The sequence below is a fragment of the Oryctolagus cuniculus genome, chromosome 1, assembly GCF_964237555.1.
Source record: "Oryctolagus cuniculus chromosome 1, mOryCun1.1, whole genome shotgun sequence".
NCBI lineage: Eukaryota > Metazoa > Chordata > Mammalia > Lagomorpha > Leporidae > Oryctolagus > Oryctolagus cuniculus.
Genome location: NC_091432.1, coordinates 178,461,206 through 178,477,990, shown reverse-complemented (window position 1 = coordinate 178,477,990; position 16,785 = coordinate 178,461,206). Strand labels below are relative to the sequence as shown.

General features: G+C 41.8%; 1 protein-coding gene across 20 annotated transcripts in view; it reads right to left on the bottom strand.

Annotated features, from left to right (window-relative positions):
- CCDC171 (coiled-coil domain containing 171) overlaps positions 1-16,785 on the bottom strand; it is a 395,951-nt gene that overhangs the window by 322,700 nt on the left and 56,466 nt on the right. For all 20 annotated transcript variants that reach the window (XR_011380113.1, XM_051845352.2, XM_051845399.2 and 17 more), the window contains one exon: positions 14,194-14,340. Coding sequence is in view for 19 of the 20 variants with exons in the window: in XM_051845352.2 (XP_051701312.2) it covers positions 14,194-14,340 (147 nt within the window). In the remaining variant the exon portion in view is untranslated. The remainder of the gene's footprint in view (positions 1-14,193; positions 14,341-16,785) is intronic.

Sequence of the window (16,785 nt, the reverse complement as noted above, 5' to 3'; positions counted from 1 at the left end):
CCCATGATAATAAAGCCCCCTAGTTGTAAAGAGCTTTATAAAAGCCATGGATATTTCTTTTTCTAGTTCACTTTTCCCTTGATTCTGTGGTATCTTGCACCACATTTATAAAATTGGACTGGGAGTTAATTTTTTTAATCTAAGAAATCATTGATCCATGTTAAGATGATTAAGCCTCACAATGGTATAGAGCTTATCAGATTTTAAAAATATATTTTATATATGAAGTTCTTTGGCCCAGGCACACAAAGAAATCACCTTTCATGGAATCTAACTATTAAAATATTCACCGAAATTTAAACCATTTGTTAGGCTAAAAGCCTATTATATTGGTTGTCTAGGATTGATATTATTGATATTAAATAATATAATATATTAAATATTTTTTAAAGTTTCCTCCTTATTATTATCCATCTTAGTTTCATTCCTTTAAAATTAAAACTGACATTTACTAAATTACTTAGAATTACCAGTAATTAATGTCTGAATACTTGAATGTAAAAAGAGCATAAAATAACTTAAGTGTTAAAATTAAACTGAAATGTGATTGCTGTTAAATATAAGAGTGGGAATAAGAGAGGGAAGAGATGTACAATTTGGGACATGCTCAAGCTGACTTGCCCCAAATGGTAGAGTTAGAAACATACCAGGGGATTCCCATTCAATCCCATCAAGGTGGCATGTACCAATGCCATCTCACTAGTCCAAGTGATCAATTTCAGTTCACAATTGATCATAATGAAAGGACTAAGAGTCAAAGGGATCACATAAACAAGTCTAGTGCCTGCTAATACTAACTGATAGAATAAATAAAGGGGAGAGCGATCCAACATGGGAAGCAAGATACACAGCAGACTCATAGAATGGCAGATGTCCTAAACAGCACTCTGGCCTCAGAATCAGCCCTAAAGGCATTCAGATCCGGCTGAAAAGCCCATGAGAGTATTTCAGGCATGGAAAGCCAAGACACTCTGGCAGAAAAAAAAAAAAAAAAAAAAAGACCTAAATGAAAGATCTCTATGAGTGAGATCCTAGTGGAAAGAACAGGTCTTCAAAGGAGGAGGTACCTTTCTCTGAAGGGAGGAGAGAATTTCCACTTTGACTATGACCTTGTCTAAATAAGATAAGAGTCGGAGAACTCAAAAGGCTTCCATAGTCTTGGAAACTCATGACTGGAGCATAGGGAGATTACTGATGCCATAAACAGGAGTGTCAATTTGTAAAGTCAACAACAGGGGTCACTGTGCACTTACTCCTCATGTAGGATCTCTGTTCTTAATGTGCTGTACATTGAGATTTAATGCTATAACAAGTACTCAAAACAGTATTTTTCACTTTGTGTTTCTATGTGGGTGCAAACTGTTGAAATCATTACTTAATGTATACTAAACTGATCTTCTGTATATATAGAAAATTGAAAATGAATCATGATATGAATGGAAGGGGAGAGAGAGCAGGAAAGGGGAGGGTTGCGGGTGGGAGGGAAGTCATCGGGGGGGGGTGGGGGAAAGCCAATGTAGTCCATAAGCTGTACTTTGACAGGCAGAGTGGACAGTGAGAGAGAGAGACAGAGAGAAAGGTCTTCCTTTGCCGTTGGTTCACCCTCCAATGGCCACCGCGGCCGGCGCGCTGTGGCCGGCGCACCGCGCTGATCCGATGGCAGGAGTCAGGTGCTTCTCCTGGTCTCCCATGGGGTGCAGGGCCCAAGCACTTGGGCCATCCTCCACTGCACTCCCTGGCCACAGCAGAGAGCTGGCCTGGAAGAGGGGCAACCGGGACAGAATCCGGCGCCCCGACCGGGACTAGAACCTGGTGTGCCGGCGCCACAAGGCGGAGGATTAGCCTAGTGAGCCGCGGCGCAGGCCTACTTTCTTTTTTATTAACTCACCATCTGGTTAAATAGCCAATACTAAACATATTAATTTACATATAAGACAAGGTTTTTAAAGGTGTGTGACTATGAAGTTTCATAGATAAGTTAGAAGACTATACTTGTCCATGTATAAGATTTTATAAATAGGATAGAAATAGAGATCACCTAGACTACCTTCAAAGCTTCAAATTCCCCAAAAACAGAGAAGGTATTATCAAGAATGCTTTAGGAGGAGGTATTTGGTCTAGTGGTTAGGACACCCACATTCCTTGTCAGAGTGGTTGGGTTAGACACCTAGCTCTGGCTCTTGACTCCTGACTCTGGTTTCTCATTAATACAGACCCAGAGAGGCAGAGGTGATGGCTCACATAATTGGGTTCCTGCCATCCACATGGGATTTGGATTGCACTCCAGCTCCCTAATTCAGCTTAGGCTAGGCCGATGCAGACATTACAGGAGCAAGTAAATGGGAGCTTCTCTCTGTCTCTGTATGTTTGTCTCCCTCCCTCTCTCTCTCTTTCTCTCTTTCAAATAAATATTTTTTCAAAGTACTTATTGAACAGTTAAGATCAGAGTAAAAATAAAATCGGCCCAAAATAATCTTACACTTAACAAGAAAAAAAAGAGATTGGAGCAAATACATACTTTACAAGGAAAAAGTCAATACTGAGTTATTCACAAACATATCTTCTTTTTTTGAAGATTTATTTATTTTCTTGAGAGGCAGCGTTACAGACAGAGAAAGGGAGATATTGTCAATCCACTGATTCACTCCCCAAATGGCCAATAGAGCTAGCCAATCAGAAGCCAGGAGCCTCTTCTGAGTCTCCCACATGGGTGCAGGGGCCCAAGCACTTGGGCCATCTTCCACTGCTTTCCCAGGCCACAAGCAGAGAGCTGGATCTGAACTGGAGCAGCCGGGACACGAACTGGCACCCATGTGGGATGCTGGCAATGCAGGCAGAGGCCCAACCCACTACAGCACAGAGCCAGACCCTTCATTGCTCATTATTAAGATGGGGCTGTTTGGGTCCAATGCTGTGGTGTAGCAGGTAAAGCCGTTGCCTGCATTGCCAGCATCCCATATGGGCGCTGGTTTGAGTCCCGGCTGCTCCACTTCCAATCCAGCTCTCTGCTATGTCCTGAGAGGGCAGTGGAGGATGCCCAAGTCCTTGGGCCCCTGCACCCATGGGGGAGACCTTGAGGAAGCTCTTGGCTCCTGGTTTCAGACTGGACCATCTCCAGCTGTAGTGGCCATTTGGGGAGTGAACCAGCAGATGGAAGACTTCTTTCTCCCTCTGCCTCTCTGTAACTTTGCCTTTCAAATAAATAAATAAATCTTTTAAAAAAAAAGATGGAGTTATTTGTACTTACTAATGTAAGATACTAATGGGAAGAACTGAGTATGGGGCATGTAGGAATTCTCAATAGTAATGCCCAGTATCAACCTGGGAAAGATAAAATTACACGGTTATCACACATGGTCTAATTTTTTTATAAGGTTAGAGAGTGTAAATATTTTAAGGAATATTCTAAACTTATTTTTCACTTGTGCTGAACATCTTTTCAGGCCATCATCATCCTGGCTCCTGCCTTCAGATCAGCCTAGCTTCGGTTGTTGTGGCCATTTGGGGAGTGGATCAGCGGATGGAAGACCTCTCTCTCAGAGAGAAGCTCTGCCTCTCAAATAAATAGATAAATCTTTAAAAATAATAATAATAATGAACAAGAGATTCAAATAGATATTCCTGGAGCCAGCAATGTGGCATAGTGGGTAAAGCTTCTGCCTGCAGTGCCCGCATCCCATATGGGTGCCAGTTCAAGTCCCAGCTGTTCCACTTCTGATCCAGCTCCCTAATAATGTGCCTGGGAAACCAGTGGAAGATGGTCCAAGTACTTGGGTCCCTGCACCCACATGGGAGACCTGAAAGAAGCTCCCAGTTCCAGGCTTCAGTTTGTCCCAGCTCTAGCCGTTGCAGCTATCTGGTGTGTGAACCAGCGAATGGAGGACCTCTCTCTCTGTTTCCTCCTCTCTCTCTGTAACTCTGACTTTCAAATAAATAAATCTTAAAAAAAATAGATATTCCTACAAAGAAGAAAGACTAATGGCCAATAAGCACATAAAATTATATTCAATACCACTGGTCATTAATGAAATGCAAATCAAAACCACAATGAGATACTACTTCACACCAACTAAGTTGGTTTTAATCAAACAGACTGACAATAACAAGTGTTGTTAAGCATCTGCAGCAACTAGAACCCTCTCAAACAAGACTGGTAGAAGCATAAAATACAGTAAAACACTTAGACAGTTTCTCAAAATGTTAAACATAGGGTTTCTATGTTATCCAGCAATTCCATTCCTAGGTATACACCAAAGGAATTGAAAATTTATCCACACAAAAACTTGTAAACAACATTATTTCTAATGTCATAGCAACATTATTTATAATAGACAAAAAGTGGAACCAACACATATGGCCATCACTTGATAGATGGACACACACAATGTAGACTATAACACAATGGAATACTCAATCATAAAAAGGGATGAGGTACTAATATCTACTACAACATGGATGAACTGTGAAAACATTGCACCAACAAAAGTCAGCCACATAGGATCATATACTGTATAATTCCACACATATGAAATATCTAGAATACAGACAGAAAGTAATTAGTGGCTGCTTAGGTATAAGAAGGATAGGGGAAAGGAGAGCAATGGGCATAGGGTTTATTTTTGGGATGATGAAATGCTCTCATATTGATTGTGGTAATGGTTACACAAGCTGTGAATATACTAAAAAAAATCACTGAATTACACACTTTGGGTGAATTTATAATACAAAATTATACTTCAATAAAGTTTTTTTTTTTTTTTTGGTCATTTATGTGAGTAGTTAGACCTCCAGGATCCACCCCTACTCAGATAGCCAAATAACTACCCCCTTCTAACTCTGACACAAACTGGGAGATTTATTATCTGGAGAACATGAATCTTAACCAAAGTCTGGACAGGGAGGGGGCAGGGAGAGGGTGCACCAGACTACAAGTAGGGGAAAGTCTGTACACTGAAAGTATGATACCCAGTTCTTCTTTCATTTTATGACCACAAAACCAGAACTAGCATATCACTCTTGGCAGAACTGAAAAAAGAAATACAAAGAAAAACCATATAGACTGTAACATTTTAAAATTTTTCCAATAAATATTTGTTACATCTCCTTATCAACCCAACAACAGAGTTTTCACTATTTATCCAACATCTTTATTTAGACATCTAATAGATGGGTCTAATTTAACATATCTAAAACCAAATCTGGAGGCCAGTGTTATGGTGTAGAGGGTTAAGCCACCGTATGTGACACCAGCATCCCACATGAACACCAGTTCATCTCCTGGCTGCTCTACTTCCAAACCAGTTCCCTGCTAATGCACCTGGGAAAGCAACAGAAAATAGTCCAAGTGCTTGGAACCCTGCCATCCCCATGGGAGACCCAGATGGAGTTCCTTGCTCCTGGCTTCATCCTGATCCAGCCATGGCCATTTGAACCATTTAATGAACCAGCAGATGAAAGATTCTCATTCTCTCTCTCTCTCTCTCTCTCTCTCTGCGTGTGTGTGTGCGTGTGTATGTGTGTGTGTCTGCCCTTCAAATAAATAAAATCCATCTTAAAAAAAAAAAAACAATCTGTCTCAAACATACTCCACCTAAATATTCATTTTTTAATTAATTAAGAGGCAGAGAGAGAGAGAAAGAGAGAGAGAAAGCTCCCATATGCTGGTTCACTCCCCAAATCACAACAGCCAGGCCAAACCAGTAGACAGCAACTCAACCCAGTTCCCTCATGTGGATGGCAGAGACCCACCAATTATTGAGGCATCATCTGCTTCCTCCAATGACCTACATCAGCAGAAAGTTGGAACTGAGAGCGAGAGATGGGCCTCAAACCCAGGTACCAAGATATGAGATGTGAACATGTGAACTACAAGGCAAAAGGCCCACCTCTCTGCCTGTGTTCTCTACCAGTTTGTATACCGACATGACCTGACCTGTCTACCATTCCATATATCCTCCAGTCTCTCTCTTACTGATTCCATTCCAGCCACATGGCCTACTTGCTATCTCCCAAACATTCCAAGTAAGTTCATATCTCAAGGTCTTTTGTTCTTCCTATTCCTTCTACCTAGAATGCTCTGCCTCTTCATATCCACATGGCTTAATCCATTTCTTCCTTCAAGTTCCAGCTCCAATGCTCCCTTATCAAGTTACCTTCCTATGAACATCAATATAAAAGAAGAGTCATCAGGGCCAGCATTGTAGCACAGTGGGTTAAGCCACCACCTACAATAGAAGTATCCCATTTGGGCACCTGTTTGAGCCCTAGCTGCTCTGCTTCCCAACAAACAACCTGCTAATGCACCTAGGAAAGCAGCAGAAAATGATCCAAGTGCTTGGGCCCTGCCACTTATATGGGAGGCTGAATGGAGTTTCAGTCTCCTAGCTTCAGTGTGCCCCAGCCATAGCTGTTGGCCATGTGGCGAGTAAAACAGCAGATGGAAGATCAATCTCTGTCTCTCTGTAACTCTGCCTTTCAAATAAATACATCTTGAAAAAAAGAAAAAGAATAACCATCCTGTCTCATCACTCGTTATTCACTCATTACCTGCCCATGTCTGCTTTGTTACTCTCCACAGACTTATCATCAACTAACATACTACACTTATGTTTTCATTCTTCTTTTTTAAAGATATATTTTTTTGAAAGGCAGAGTGTCACAGAGAGAGGGAGAAACAAGAAAGGAAACTTATCCACTGGTTCACTCCCCAAATGGCCACACAGCCAGGACTTGATCAGACCAAAGCCAGGTCTCCCACACGGGTGGCTGGGATTTGGGTACTTGAGTTATTACCTGATGCCTCCCAGGTACATTAGCAGAGAGCTGGATCAGAAACACCTGGTTTTTTTTTTTTTTGAGGGGGGGGAGGGGTGGGGGAGGCCGATGCCATGGCTCACTTGGTTAATCCTCCACCCGCGGCGCCAGCATCCTATATGGGCGCCGGGTTCTAGTCCCGGTTGCTCCTCTTCCAGTCCGGCTCTCTGCTGTGGCCCAGGAGGGCAGTGGAGGATGGCCCAAGCATCTGGGCTCCTGTATCCTCATGGGAGACCAGGAAGAAGAACCTGGCTCCTGGCTTCGGATCAGCGCAGCGCCAGCCATTTGGGGAGTGAACCAACGGAAGGAAGACCTTTCTCTCTCTCTCTCTCTCACTGTCTATAACTCTACCTGTCAAATAAAAAAAAAAAAAAAGAAAGAAAGAAACACCTGTTTTTTGTTTCAATCTTTAATTCCCTGACTACAATGTCAGTTTAAGAAGATGGAGGCTGTGTGCTGGTCTCTGCTATGCCTCACACACCCAGAAATGTGCCTGACACTCTCAATAGATAACTACTGAATAAACACTATAATAGGAACAGGGTACTGTAAAAATAGTTTAGAGAATGAGAGCCCTCAGAAATTAAAAAGAAGAAATTCAATTTATGAGATTTAAAAGTCTCCAAAAAAGTTGTCTCTTTTTTATATTTCAGTAATAATTTCTTTTTATTTTTACTTATTTTTTGCTAATATAAAGAGAACAGATTTCATGTATTTCATAGATACAATTCTAAAAATATAACAATGCTTTCCTCCCTCTTCCTTCCTATCTTTTTTTTTAACTTTTGAAATAACATACTTTCAATTTACTTTATAATCACAGCCTTAAAGCTCCATTAAACAAATATTTCAACAAGTAAAAATGTAGAAAGACCACTGTTTCACAGGAATACAGACAAAGGCTAAAAACAATAATCAAGTCACAAGATGTCAATTTCACTCATATACCTTCAGGGTTTTTTTGTACTCTATATATTAGCTACCACAAATCAGAGAAAATATATGATATTTGTCTTTTGGGGTCTGGTTTATTTCACTAAGCATAATGGTCTCCAGTTGCCAAAAAAAAAAAAAGTAAAAGAAACAAAGTCAAGTCTCCCAAGATGCAACAACAAAAAGATAAAAAAAAAAAGGAAAGTCACACACCCACACACCCAGTTGTCTAATAGTTAAATAATAAAAACTCCAGAAAAAGAGAACAGAAAAACCCTGAGAAGAAATTGTATAGAAATAACACCAGACAATTCCTCAAAATAAAGAACACTGTTCCCTGAGTAAAATGGCCACCAAATGCCTTGCACATTAGAAAAAAAAGAGATCCATACTAAGGAGCCAGCATTAGGCACAGCAGGTTAACCAGCCTCTTTACATCCACATCCCATATCTGAGTGCTTGGGATTCACTCCTGACACCTGTACTCCGATCCAGCATTTCTGCTAATAAACCTCAGAGGCATCAGATGATGACTCAAGTACCCACGGGGTAGAACCAGATAAAGTTCTTGGCTCCTGGCTTTGGCCTGGCCCAGCTCTGGCTGTTGTGGGTATTTGGGTAGTGAATCAGCAGATAGAAGATCTCTCTCTCTCTCCCCCTTTCCTTCTCTGTCATTCTACCTTTCAAATAAATACATTAAAACTTTTTTTAAGTTCATAATAAGAAACATTGTATCTGTTATGTTCTAAAATTTCATAGTCAGTGGAACTTCTACAGCACAAATAATTTGACATCTTCAAAAATATATTAGGGGCTGGCACTATGGCACAGTGGGTTAAAGTCCCAGCCTGCAGTGCTAGCATCCCATACGGGCACCAGTTCATGTCCCGGCTGTTCCACTTCTGATCCAGCTCCCTGCTAATGGCCTGGGAAAGCAGTGGAAGATGGACCAAGTATTTGAGTCCCTGAACCCATGTGGGAGACCCAGAAGAAGCTCCTGGCTCCTGGATTCAGATGGGCCCAGCTCCGGCTATTGTGGCCATTTGGGTAGTAAACCAGTGAATGGAAGACCTCTCTCTCTCTCCCTCTCTCTCTCTCTCTGTAACTCTGTCTCACAAATAAATAAAATAAATCTTAATATTAAAAAAAAGAAAAAAAAGACACAAAACTGTTCATCAGTGGCTCTTTAAAAAATGTGTGTGTGTGTGTGTGTGTATAGAGGGGTCGGCATTGTGGCACAGCAGGTAGAGCTGCTGCCTGCAATGCTGCCACCCATATGGGTGTCAGTTCTTGTTCCAGCTGCTCCATTTCCAATTCAGGGCCCTTCCATTACTCTTCTTGTATAAAAATGTTCTTAGATACTTTCATCTGGCCTCTTTGTTTATTCAAGTGAATTTTAAATGCTTATTTATTTATTTTCATCTATTTGAAAGGCAGAGAGAAAGAGAAGTTCTATCCACTAATTCACTCCCCAAACACATCGGCAAGGGCTGGGACAGGTTGAAGCTAGGAGTCTGGAATTCTATCCAGATCTCCTAAGTGTGCGACTGTGGCCCAAGCACTTGGGCCTACCATCTACTACCTTCCCAGGTGAATTAACAGGAAGCTGGAAGGGAAGCAGAGCAGCCAGGAATCAAACTAGCACTCTAGTATGGGATACAACAGGTAGCTTAACTGGCTGCACCAAAACACCCACACTGCCGGCGCCGCAGCTCACTAGGCTAATCCTCTGCCTGCGGCGCCAGCACCCGGGTTCTATTCCCAGTTGGGGCGCCAGATTCTGTCCCGGTTGCTCCTCTTCCAGTCTAGCTCTCTGCTGTGGCCCAGGAAGGCAGTGGAGGATGGTCCAGGTCCTTGGGCCCCGCACCCACATGGGAGACCAGGAGGAAGCACCTGGCTCCTGGCTTTTGATTGGCGCAGTGCGCTGGCCATAGCGACCACGTGGTGGGTGAACCAACAGAAAAAGGAAGACCTTTCTCTCTGTCTCTCTCTCTCTCACAGTCTAATTCTGCTTGTTTAAAAAAAAAAAAAAAAAAAAAAAAAACACTCTTCCATATGATTTTTAGATTAAGACTTCTCAAACTACTTCCACTGAAGTTTGAATTGGAACTGCTTTAACTCAAAATACAGTCTGTGGAGGATGCAAATGTCTACAGTGTTGTGTGTTCTCAAATTCCCTCACTAAGGGGAATCCCACAGGCAGAATCCCACAGGCATCCAAAAAGAGTTATGGATCACCTCTAACCCAATAAGAAGCAAAACCCAAAATGGAGTAACTTATGCTAAGCACAGAGAGTGAAGCATGTGACGATATATGTTTCAATCTCTGTGCGCAAGCATCTGTATATGCAAACATCTCTGTATAAATCTGCTGCTGTATAGATAGGCTTGTGGTGAGGTGCTGTCTAGGCTTATCTATATGGTAGCAGTCCATCTACATACAAAGCATCTGCTGCCATGTGGATATGCTTGTAGAAGGTGATGACATGCTCAGAAGGCATCTGCGACTAGATACATGCGACCTGAGTGATAAAAATACTAATATGTGATTGGCCACAGTCAGATCTGCAGACAGCTGTGATAACAGCCAAAGGAGTCTATTGGTGACACCCAGTGACTTCATCTACTACAGAAAGTGAATAAAAGGCAAGCCTCACAGCTGCTCCTCATCTTCTGGGAACCATGGCTCACTGCCAGTGATGGCCGAGTGGATCCTCTGCATCTTGCAGAGACTCTGCTAGATTCTTTGCTGAACTCGACCTCGCCTAGGTGTCCTAGCCGCTGCTGGAGCCCACATCGAAGCCAGACTGAACTTTTACACCTCAGCGTTAGACCTAGAGGATGACCCTACGATGCTTCTATCTCCATCACTGTAGAACTCAATATTAGAGCTTCAAACCTACTGTCCGGAGTGCCAGGACTTCCATGACAGAAGTAAGTGACTGGAATCCTACTTCTAGTGGTAACGGAGAATAACAGACTCTGGACTTTAGCTTTCGCTTTTCGTGACTGCGATACAAACCTTAAGAATGCAGAATTTATGATGTGAACTTAGTCATGTGTGACTATACAGTCTGCTGGAGTATCCAGCAATAATAATATGTGTGGAGCATTTGCACGTGTTGTCGTCACTGGACATTTCATGAATTGTCTTATTCTTAGATGTGTGTTGTGATCAGTGGATTAATTATATATATTGAGTGATATTTTCATGAGATTGTTCTACCTTTAGATGTGTGTACTGAATATACAGAGTGGTATTGAACAATAAATTTTATTGAAAATGCCATTACATGCTCTAACACATTGCATTAGCCTTGTCGAGCTGTGTGACAAGTGGCACTCGCGACACTCACCATTTTCTTTTAGAACCCTATATTAAATTTCATAATCTTTAATGTATTTGGTAGTTTTATTCCTATTTTGCTACTGTGGTGAAAAAAAATCTCCAGTATCATTTTCTCTGATTCTTACTAGTAAGAATATAAATACAATCATTACATATTACTTTCTGCCTGTCCTCCTTATTACATGTGACCTGAGTGATAAAAATACTAATACGTGATTGGCCACAGTCAGATCTGCGGACAGCTGTGATAACAGCCAAAGGAGTCTATTGGTGACACCCAGTGACTTCATCTACTACAGAAAGTGAATAAAAAATAAAAGGTGTTTTTTTTTTTTTTTTTTTTTTTACCAGTGTTCACAATTTTAAAGCTGGGGGTAGCATTATGGCTCAGTGGGTTAAACCACAGCCAGCAATGCAGGTATCCCATACTGGAGGGCCAGTTTGAGTCCCAGCTGCTCCGTTTCTGATCCAGTTCCCTGCTAACGAACCTGGAAAAGTAGCAGAAGATAGCCTAACTACCTGGGCCCCTGCCTCCCACATGGGAGACCCAGATGGAGTTCCAGGCTCTAGGCTTGAGCCTAGCCCAGCCCCGGCCATTGTAGCCATTTGTGGAGTGAACCAAAAGATGGAATTCACTCACTCACACTCTCTCTCCCTCTCTGTCTCTCAAATCATATCCCCTTCTAAAAGTTGTAATTGTTACTGCTATTCTTGCCTTTATGTATTTCTTCAGCTAAAGTTTCTAGATCAATGTTAAATGATAGCAGTGAGTTCAACAAAGTAAACCTCTAACATTTATCATTAAACAAAGCTTATAAGTTCTTATTTATCTAATAAGTATTAAAAAGTGTACTTAGGACCAAATTTTTATCTGTTAAAATACTTAATTTTTACAAAGCAGAAGGGAATTTTAAAAAGATAAATTAACACACATTAAATTTCTTTCAATCTTATTTTTGTATCACAGAAATCATATTTTATACTTGTAAACAGATGCACTTTTCTCATTTAAAACTCACCTGAAAAGCATTCCACAAAACCAGCTAGTATACATTATTCAAATTATAAAATTACATTTTAATATTACTTTTGTCATTTAGAAACTATGTATACCAAATATTTTACATTACTTCCTCAACCTTATAAGTAATTACTTGCAAACTTTCCAAATATTCCATGAAAATTGTTAATAGTAGATGGATTTTATGGGGCCAGCACTGTGGCATAGCAGGTAAAAGCTGCCACCTGCAGTGCCGGCATCCCACGTGAACCACAGGTCAATTCCCAGCTGCCCACTTCGATCCAGCTCTCTGCTATGGCCTGGGACAGCAGAAGATGGCCCAAATCCTTGGGCCCCGTACCCACGTGGAAGGCCTGGAGGAAGCTTCTGGCTCCTGGCTTCAGATTGGCGCAGCTTCAGCCACTGAGACCAACTGGGGAGTGAACCAGTGGATGAAAGACCTCTCTTTCTCTCGCTGCCTCTCCTTCTCTCTGTGAAACTCTGACTTTCAAATAAATAAGTAAATCTTTTTAAAAAAATGAATAGATTTTAAAAATTAGAGGCAAGGGCCGGCGCCGCGGCTCAGTAGGCTAATCCTCTGCCTAGCGGCGCCGGCACACCGGGTTCTAGTCCCGGTCGGGGCGCCGGATTCTGTCCCTGTTGCCCCTCTTCCAGGCCAGCTCTCTGCTGTGGCCAGGGAGTGCAGTGGAGGATGGCCCAGGTGCTTGGACCCTGCACCCCATGGGAGACCAGGAAAAAGCACCTGGCTCCTGCCATCGGATCAGCGCAGTGCACCGGCCGCAGAGCGCTGGCCGCGGTGGCCATTGGAGGGTGAACCAACGGCAAAGGAAGACCTTTCTCTCTGTCTCTCTCTCTCACTGTCCACTCTGCCTGTCAAAAAAAAAAAAAAAATTAGAGGCAAGACATAAGATACTTTACTAAGATATAAAAGCTCTCAGGGCTGGCACTGTGGCATAGTGGGCTAAAGCCTCCATCTGTAGTGCCAGCACACTATATGGACACCTGTTTGAGTCCCATTTTTTTTTTTTTTTTTTTGGACAGGTAGAGTTATAGACAGTGAGAGAGAGAGAGAAAGAAAGGTCTTCCTTCCATTGGTTCACCCCCCAAATGGCCGCTATGGCCGGTGCTGCGCTGATCTGAAGCCAGGAGCCAGGTGCTTCCTCCTGGTCTCCCATGTGGGTGCAGGGGCCCAAGCACTCGGGCCATCCTCCACTGCTCTCCTGGGCCACAGCAGAGAGCTGGACTGGAAAAGGAGCAACCGGGACTGGAACCCGGTGCCCATATGGGATGCCAGCACCGCAGGTGGAGGATTAACCAAGTGAGCCACAGTGCCGGCCTCTGAGTCCCATTTTTCCTCCTCTTCCAATACAGCTCTCTGCTATGGCCTGGGAAAGTAGAAGACGGTCCAAGTGCTTGGGCCCCTGCATTCGCATGGGAGACGTGGAATAAGCTCCTGGCTCCTGGCTTCAGATCAGCCCAGCTCTGGCCGCTGCAGCCACTGGGGGAGTGAACCAGCGGATGGAAGACCTCTCTGTCTCTCCCTCTCTCTATCTGTAACTCTACCTCTCAAAATAAATTTTAGGGGCTGGTGCTGTGGCACAGGGGGCAAAGCCCCACCCTGCAGTGCCAGCATCCCATATGGGCGCCGGTTCGAGTCTTGGCTGCTCCGCTTCTGATCCAGCTCTCTGCTATGGCCTGGGAAAGCAATGGAAGATGGCCCAGGTCCTCGGGTCCCTGCATCCTCATGGGAGACTAGAAGTTCCTAGCTTCGGATCAGCTCAGCTTTGGCTGTTGCAGTCATTTGGGGAGTGAACCAGTGGAATGGAAGACCTCTCCCTCTCTCTCTCTCTCTCTCTGTCTCTCTGTCTTTCAAATGAATAAAATAAATCTTTAAAAAAAATAAATAAATTTTAAAAATATTTAAAAAGAAAAATAAAAGTTCTCAAAAATGCCAAATATATAATATAAACAAAATGCCTCTCAAAAATATTTTATATTTTTGGAAGAGAAAAACTTTCTCTAAGCTTAAATCACTGAATGAATAATATACATGCTATAAAATAAGTGTAAAGCATACCTCAAATTCTTTTCTAAGACGTTCCTCTCGTTGAGTGCTAAATTCAAGTTCATTCGTTTGTCGCTGTAAGAGTTCAGAGCAGTCCATATGTTCAGTTTCTAATTGTTCTACTTTCTTATGCATATTTTGTACAGCACTATCTTGCTCCTGGAAGTAATTCATTTTTGTATCAATAAAGTTTATAAGTTATCAGCACCTAAAAGTTACTCTAAAGAAGACAGTGAGGAACTAAACCTGAGCTTCAACTATAAAAATAGGTTAATTTAGGTGAGAGAGACCTGGATACTTTTCAGCAATGTTCAGAACAAACGTGCACTTAAAAAGTAATCCTAGAGTTTGACAAAAACATGATTGCAACATATTTAAAATTAAAAATGTGTGAAGCACACTAGTTCAATTGACCTCAGTGAGTATTTACATAATATTATATTTAAATTGTCATAAAGTTTTCCCCTCTCATTAAAACTTGAATTCGTAACATAAATGTATGTTGCTCCTTTATGTGAGAAGGGATGCTTTGCTAGAGTGCTTTATAATAACCCTTGAGAGATGTTCACGCGCACTCACTTAAATGTGAGCACAAGCTTATGGCTCTTAAGCTTGTCTCCACTAGATGGCTGTGTTTCACTTCCTCTTCAGTTTTCAGAATTTTTCAAACCTTAGCTACCACTGAAAGAAAATTAACTCCAGGTAGTCCTCTAGTTAAATTTTTCAATCTCTTTTTCCAACTAAATTCATAAATAAGAGCTCAATTTTATTGAAAGTTCAAATGTGAAATTAGCATGTATATATGAAAGGTATGTTCCACAATAACTAATCATTCTCACTTAAAGCCCTTAACAAAATTTTATTTTCCACCTTCTTCTCACCATCATAATCTTATTCATAGACATACATACATATTTAAACATGCTTCCAAGAATTCCTAGCCACTCAAATGAATTTGGGTATGTTTCGAGCATCAAATATAATTTTCTATCAAATATTCTAGCTTAGAAAGTACACAGCAGTACAGTCAAGGGATAAGAAAAAAAAACTTAAATTCAATTCTTCTCTTCATATTGCATCATTCATAAGTATTCTTCAATTGACCATATATGTAACTTTTTTTTTTTTTTTTTTTTGACAGGCAGAGTGGACAGTGAGAGAGAGAGACAGAGAGAAAGGTCTTCTTCCTTGCCGTTGGTTCACCCTCCAATGGCCGCCGCGGCCAGCGCTCTGCGGCCGGCGCACAGCGCTGATCCGATGGCAGGAGCCAGGTACTTATCCTGGTCTCCCATGAGGTGCAGGGCCCAAGTACTTGGGCCATCCTCCACTGCACTCCCTGACCACAGCAGAGAGCTGGCCTGGAAGAGGGGCAACTGGGACAGAATCCGGTGCCCCGACCGGGACTAGAACCCGGTGTGCCGGCGCCGCAAGGCGGAGGATTAGCCTAGTGAGCCACGGCGCCAGCCGACCATATATGTAACTCTTAATAATTATTTCCTTTAGGTCATAAAGACTTCTTAATATACAAAAGTTATCAACTTATACATTTTTAATCTTCACACTTTCATAGGTAAGAACAAAGCTGTGGGGCCAGAGTTGTGGTGCAGCAGGTTTAGCCACTGCCTGTAACACCAGCATCTTACATCAGAATGCCAGTTCAAATCCTGGCTGGTCTGCTTCCAATGCAGCTTCCTGCTAATGCACCTGGGAGGGCAGCAGATGATGGCACAAGTACTTGGGTCCCTGCCACTCACGTGGGAACCTGGATGAAGTTCCTGGCTCCTGGTTTCACTCAGGCCCAGCCCTGGCAATTGTGGCCATCTGGGAAGTGAACTAGAAGATGGGATTCTCTCTTTTCCTCTCTCCCTCTCTCCCTCCCCTTTTCTCCCTGTCTCTCTGTCTCTCTGTCTCTGTCTCTTTGTCTCTCCCTACCTCAGTCGTTCTTTCAAATAAATAAATCTTTAAAAAAATAAAGCTGGATACTAAAGCAACACTACCTACAACTAACAGCACTAACAAATGCTTATATAATGACACTCTATATCAAAAAACAAATGGTATTATGAACAGCATTATGTAATCTAATTTTATCATAAGAGTATTTCCATATATGAAAGCACTTTTGAGAACATTAAGCACCACACAAGACATTGTTATTCTAACATGCTATGTCCCCCTCCTTTAGGCCATCAACCACCAGCATTAATTCAGTCACTGTTAAATTATATGCCTTGTTAATTTACAAATCATAATCTCCAACTTTCAATCATCCCCTTAAATATTATGCATTTTTTAAATTTTTTCATTTTATTTTAAAGTGTTTCAAATAACACAGAAAAAAGAGTTGAATGAGCACACAGATTTAACAAATTTTAACAGTTTGCCATATTCAATTCATATGTAAACATTTATATATGCATACACATACCCTTTTTAAAGCAAGGGAGGATATATTAATATCACATAACCTGGTATTTATGACAAGGATTATAAAATGGGGTATATTATCTTATTAAGAAGTAAAGTTCAGTGAAGACAGCATGTCATATATAGTCTTTATTGTGTTGAGGTATATTCTTTCTCCATCAAATTTGTTCAAGGCTT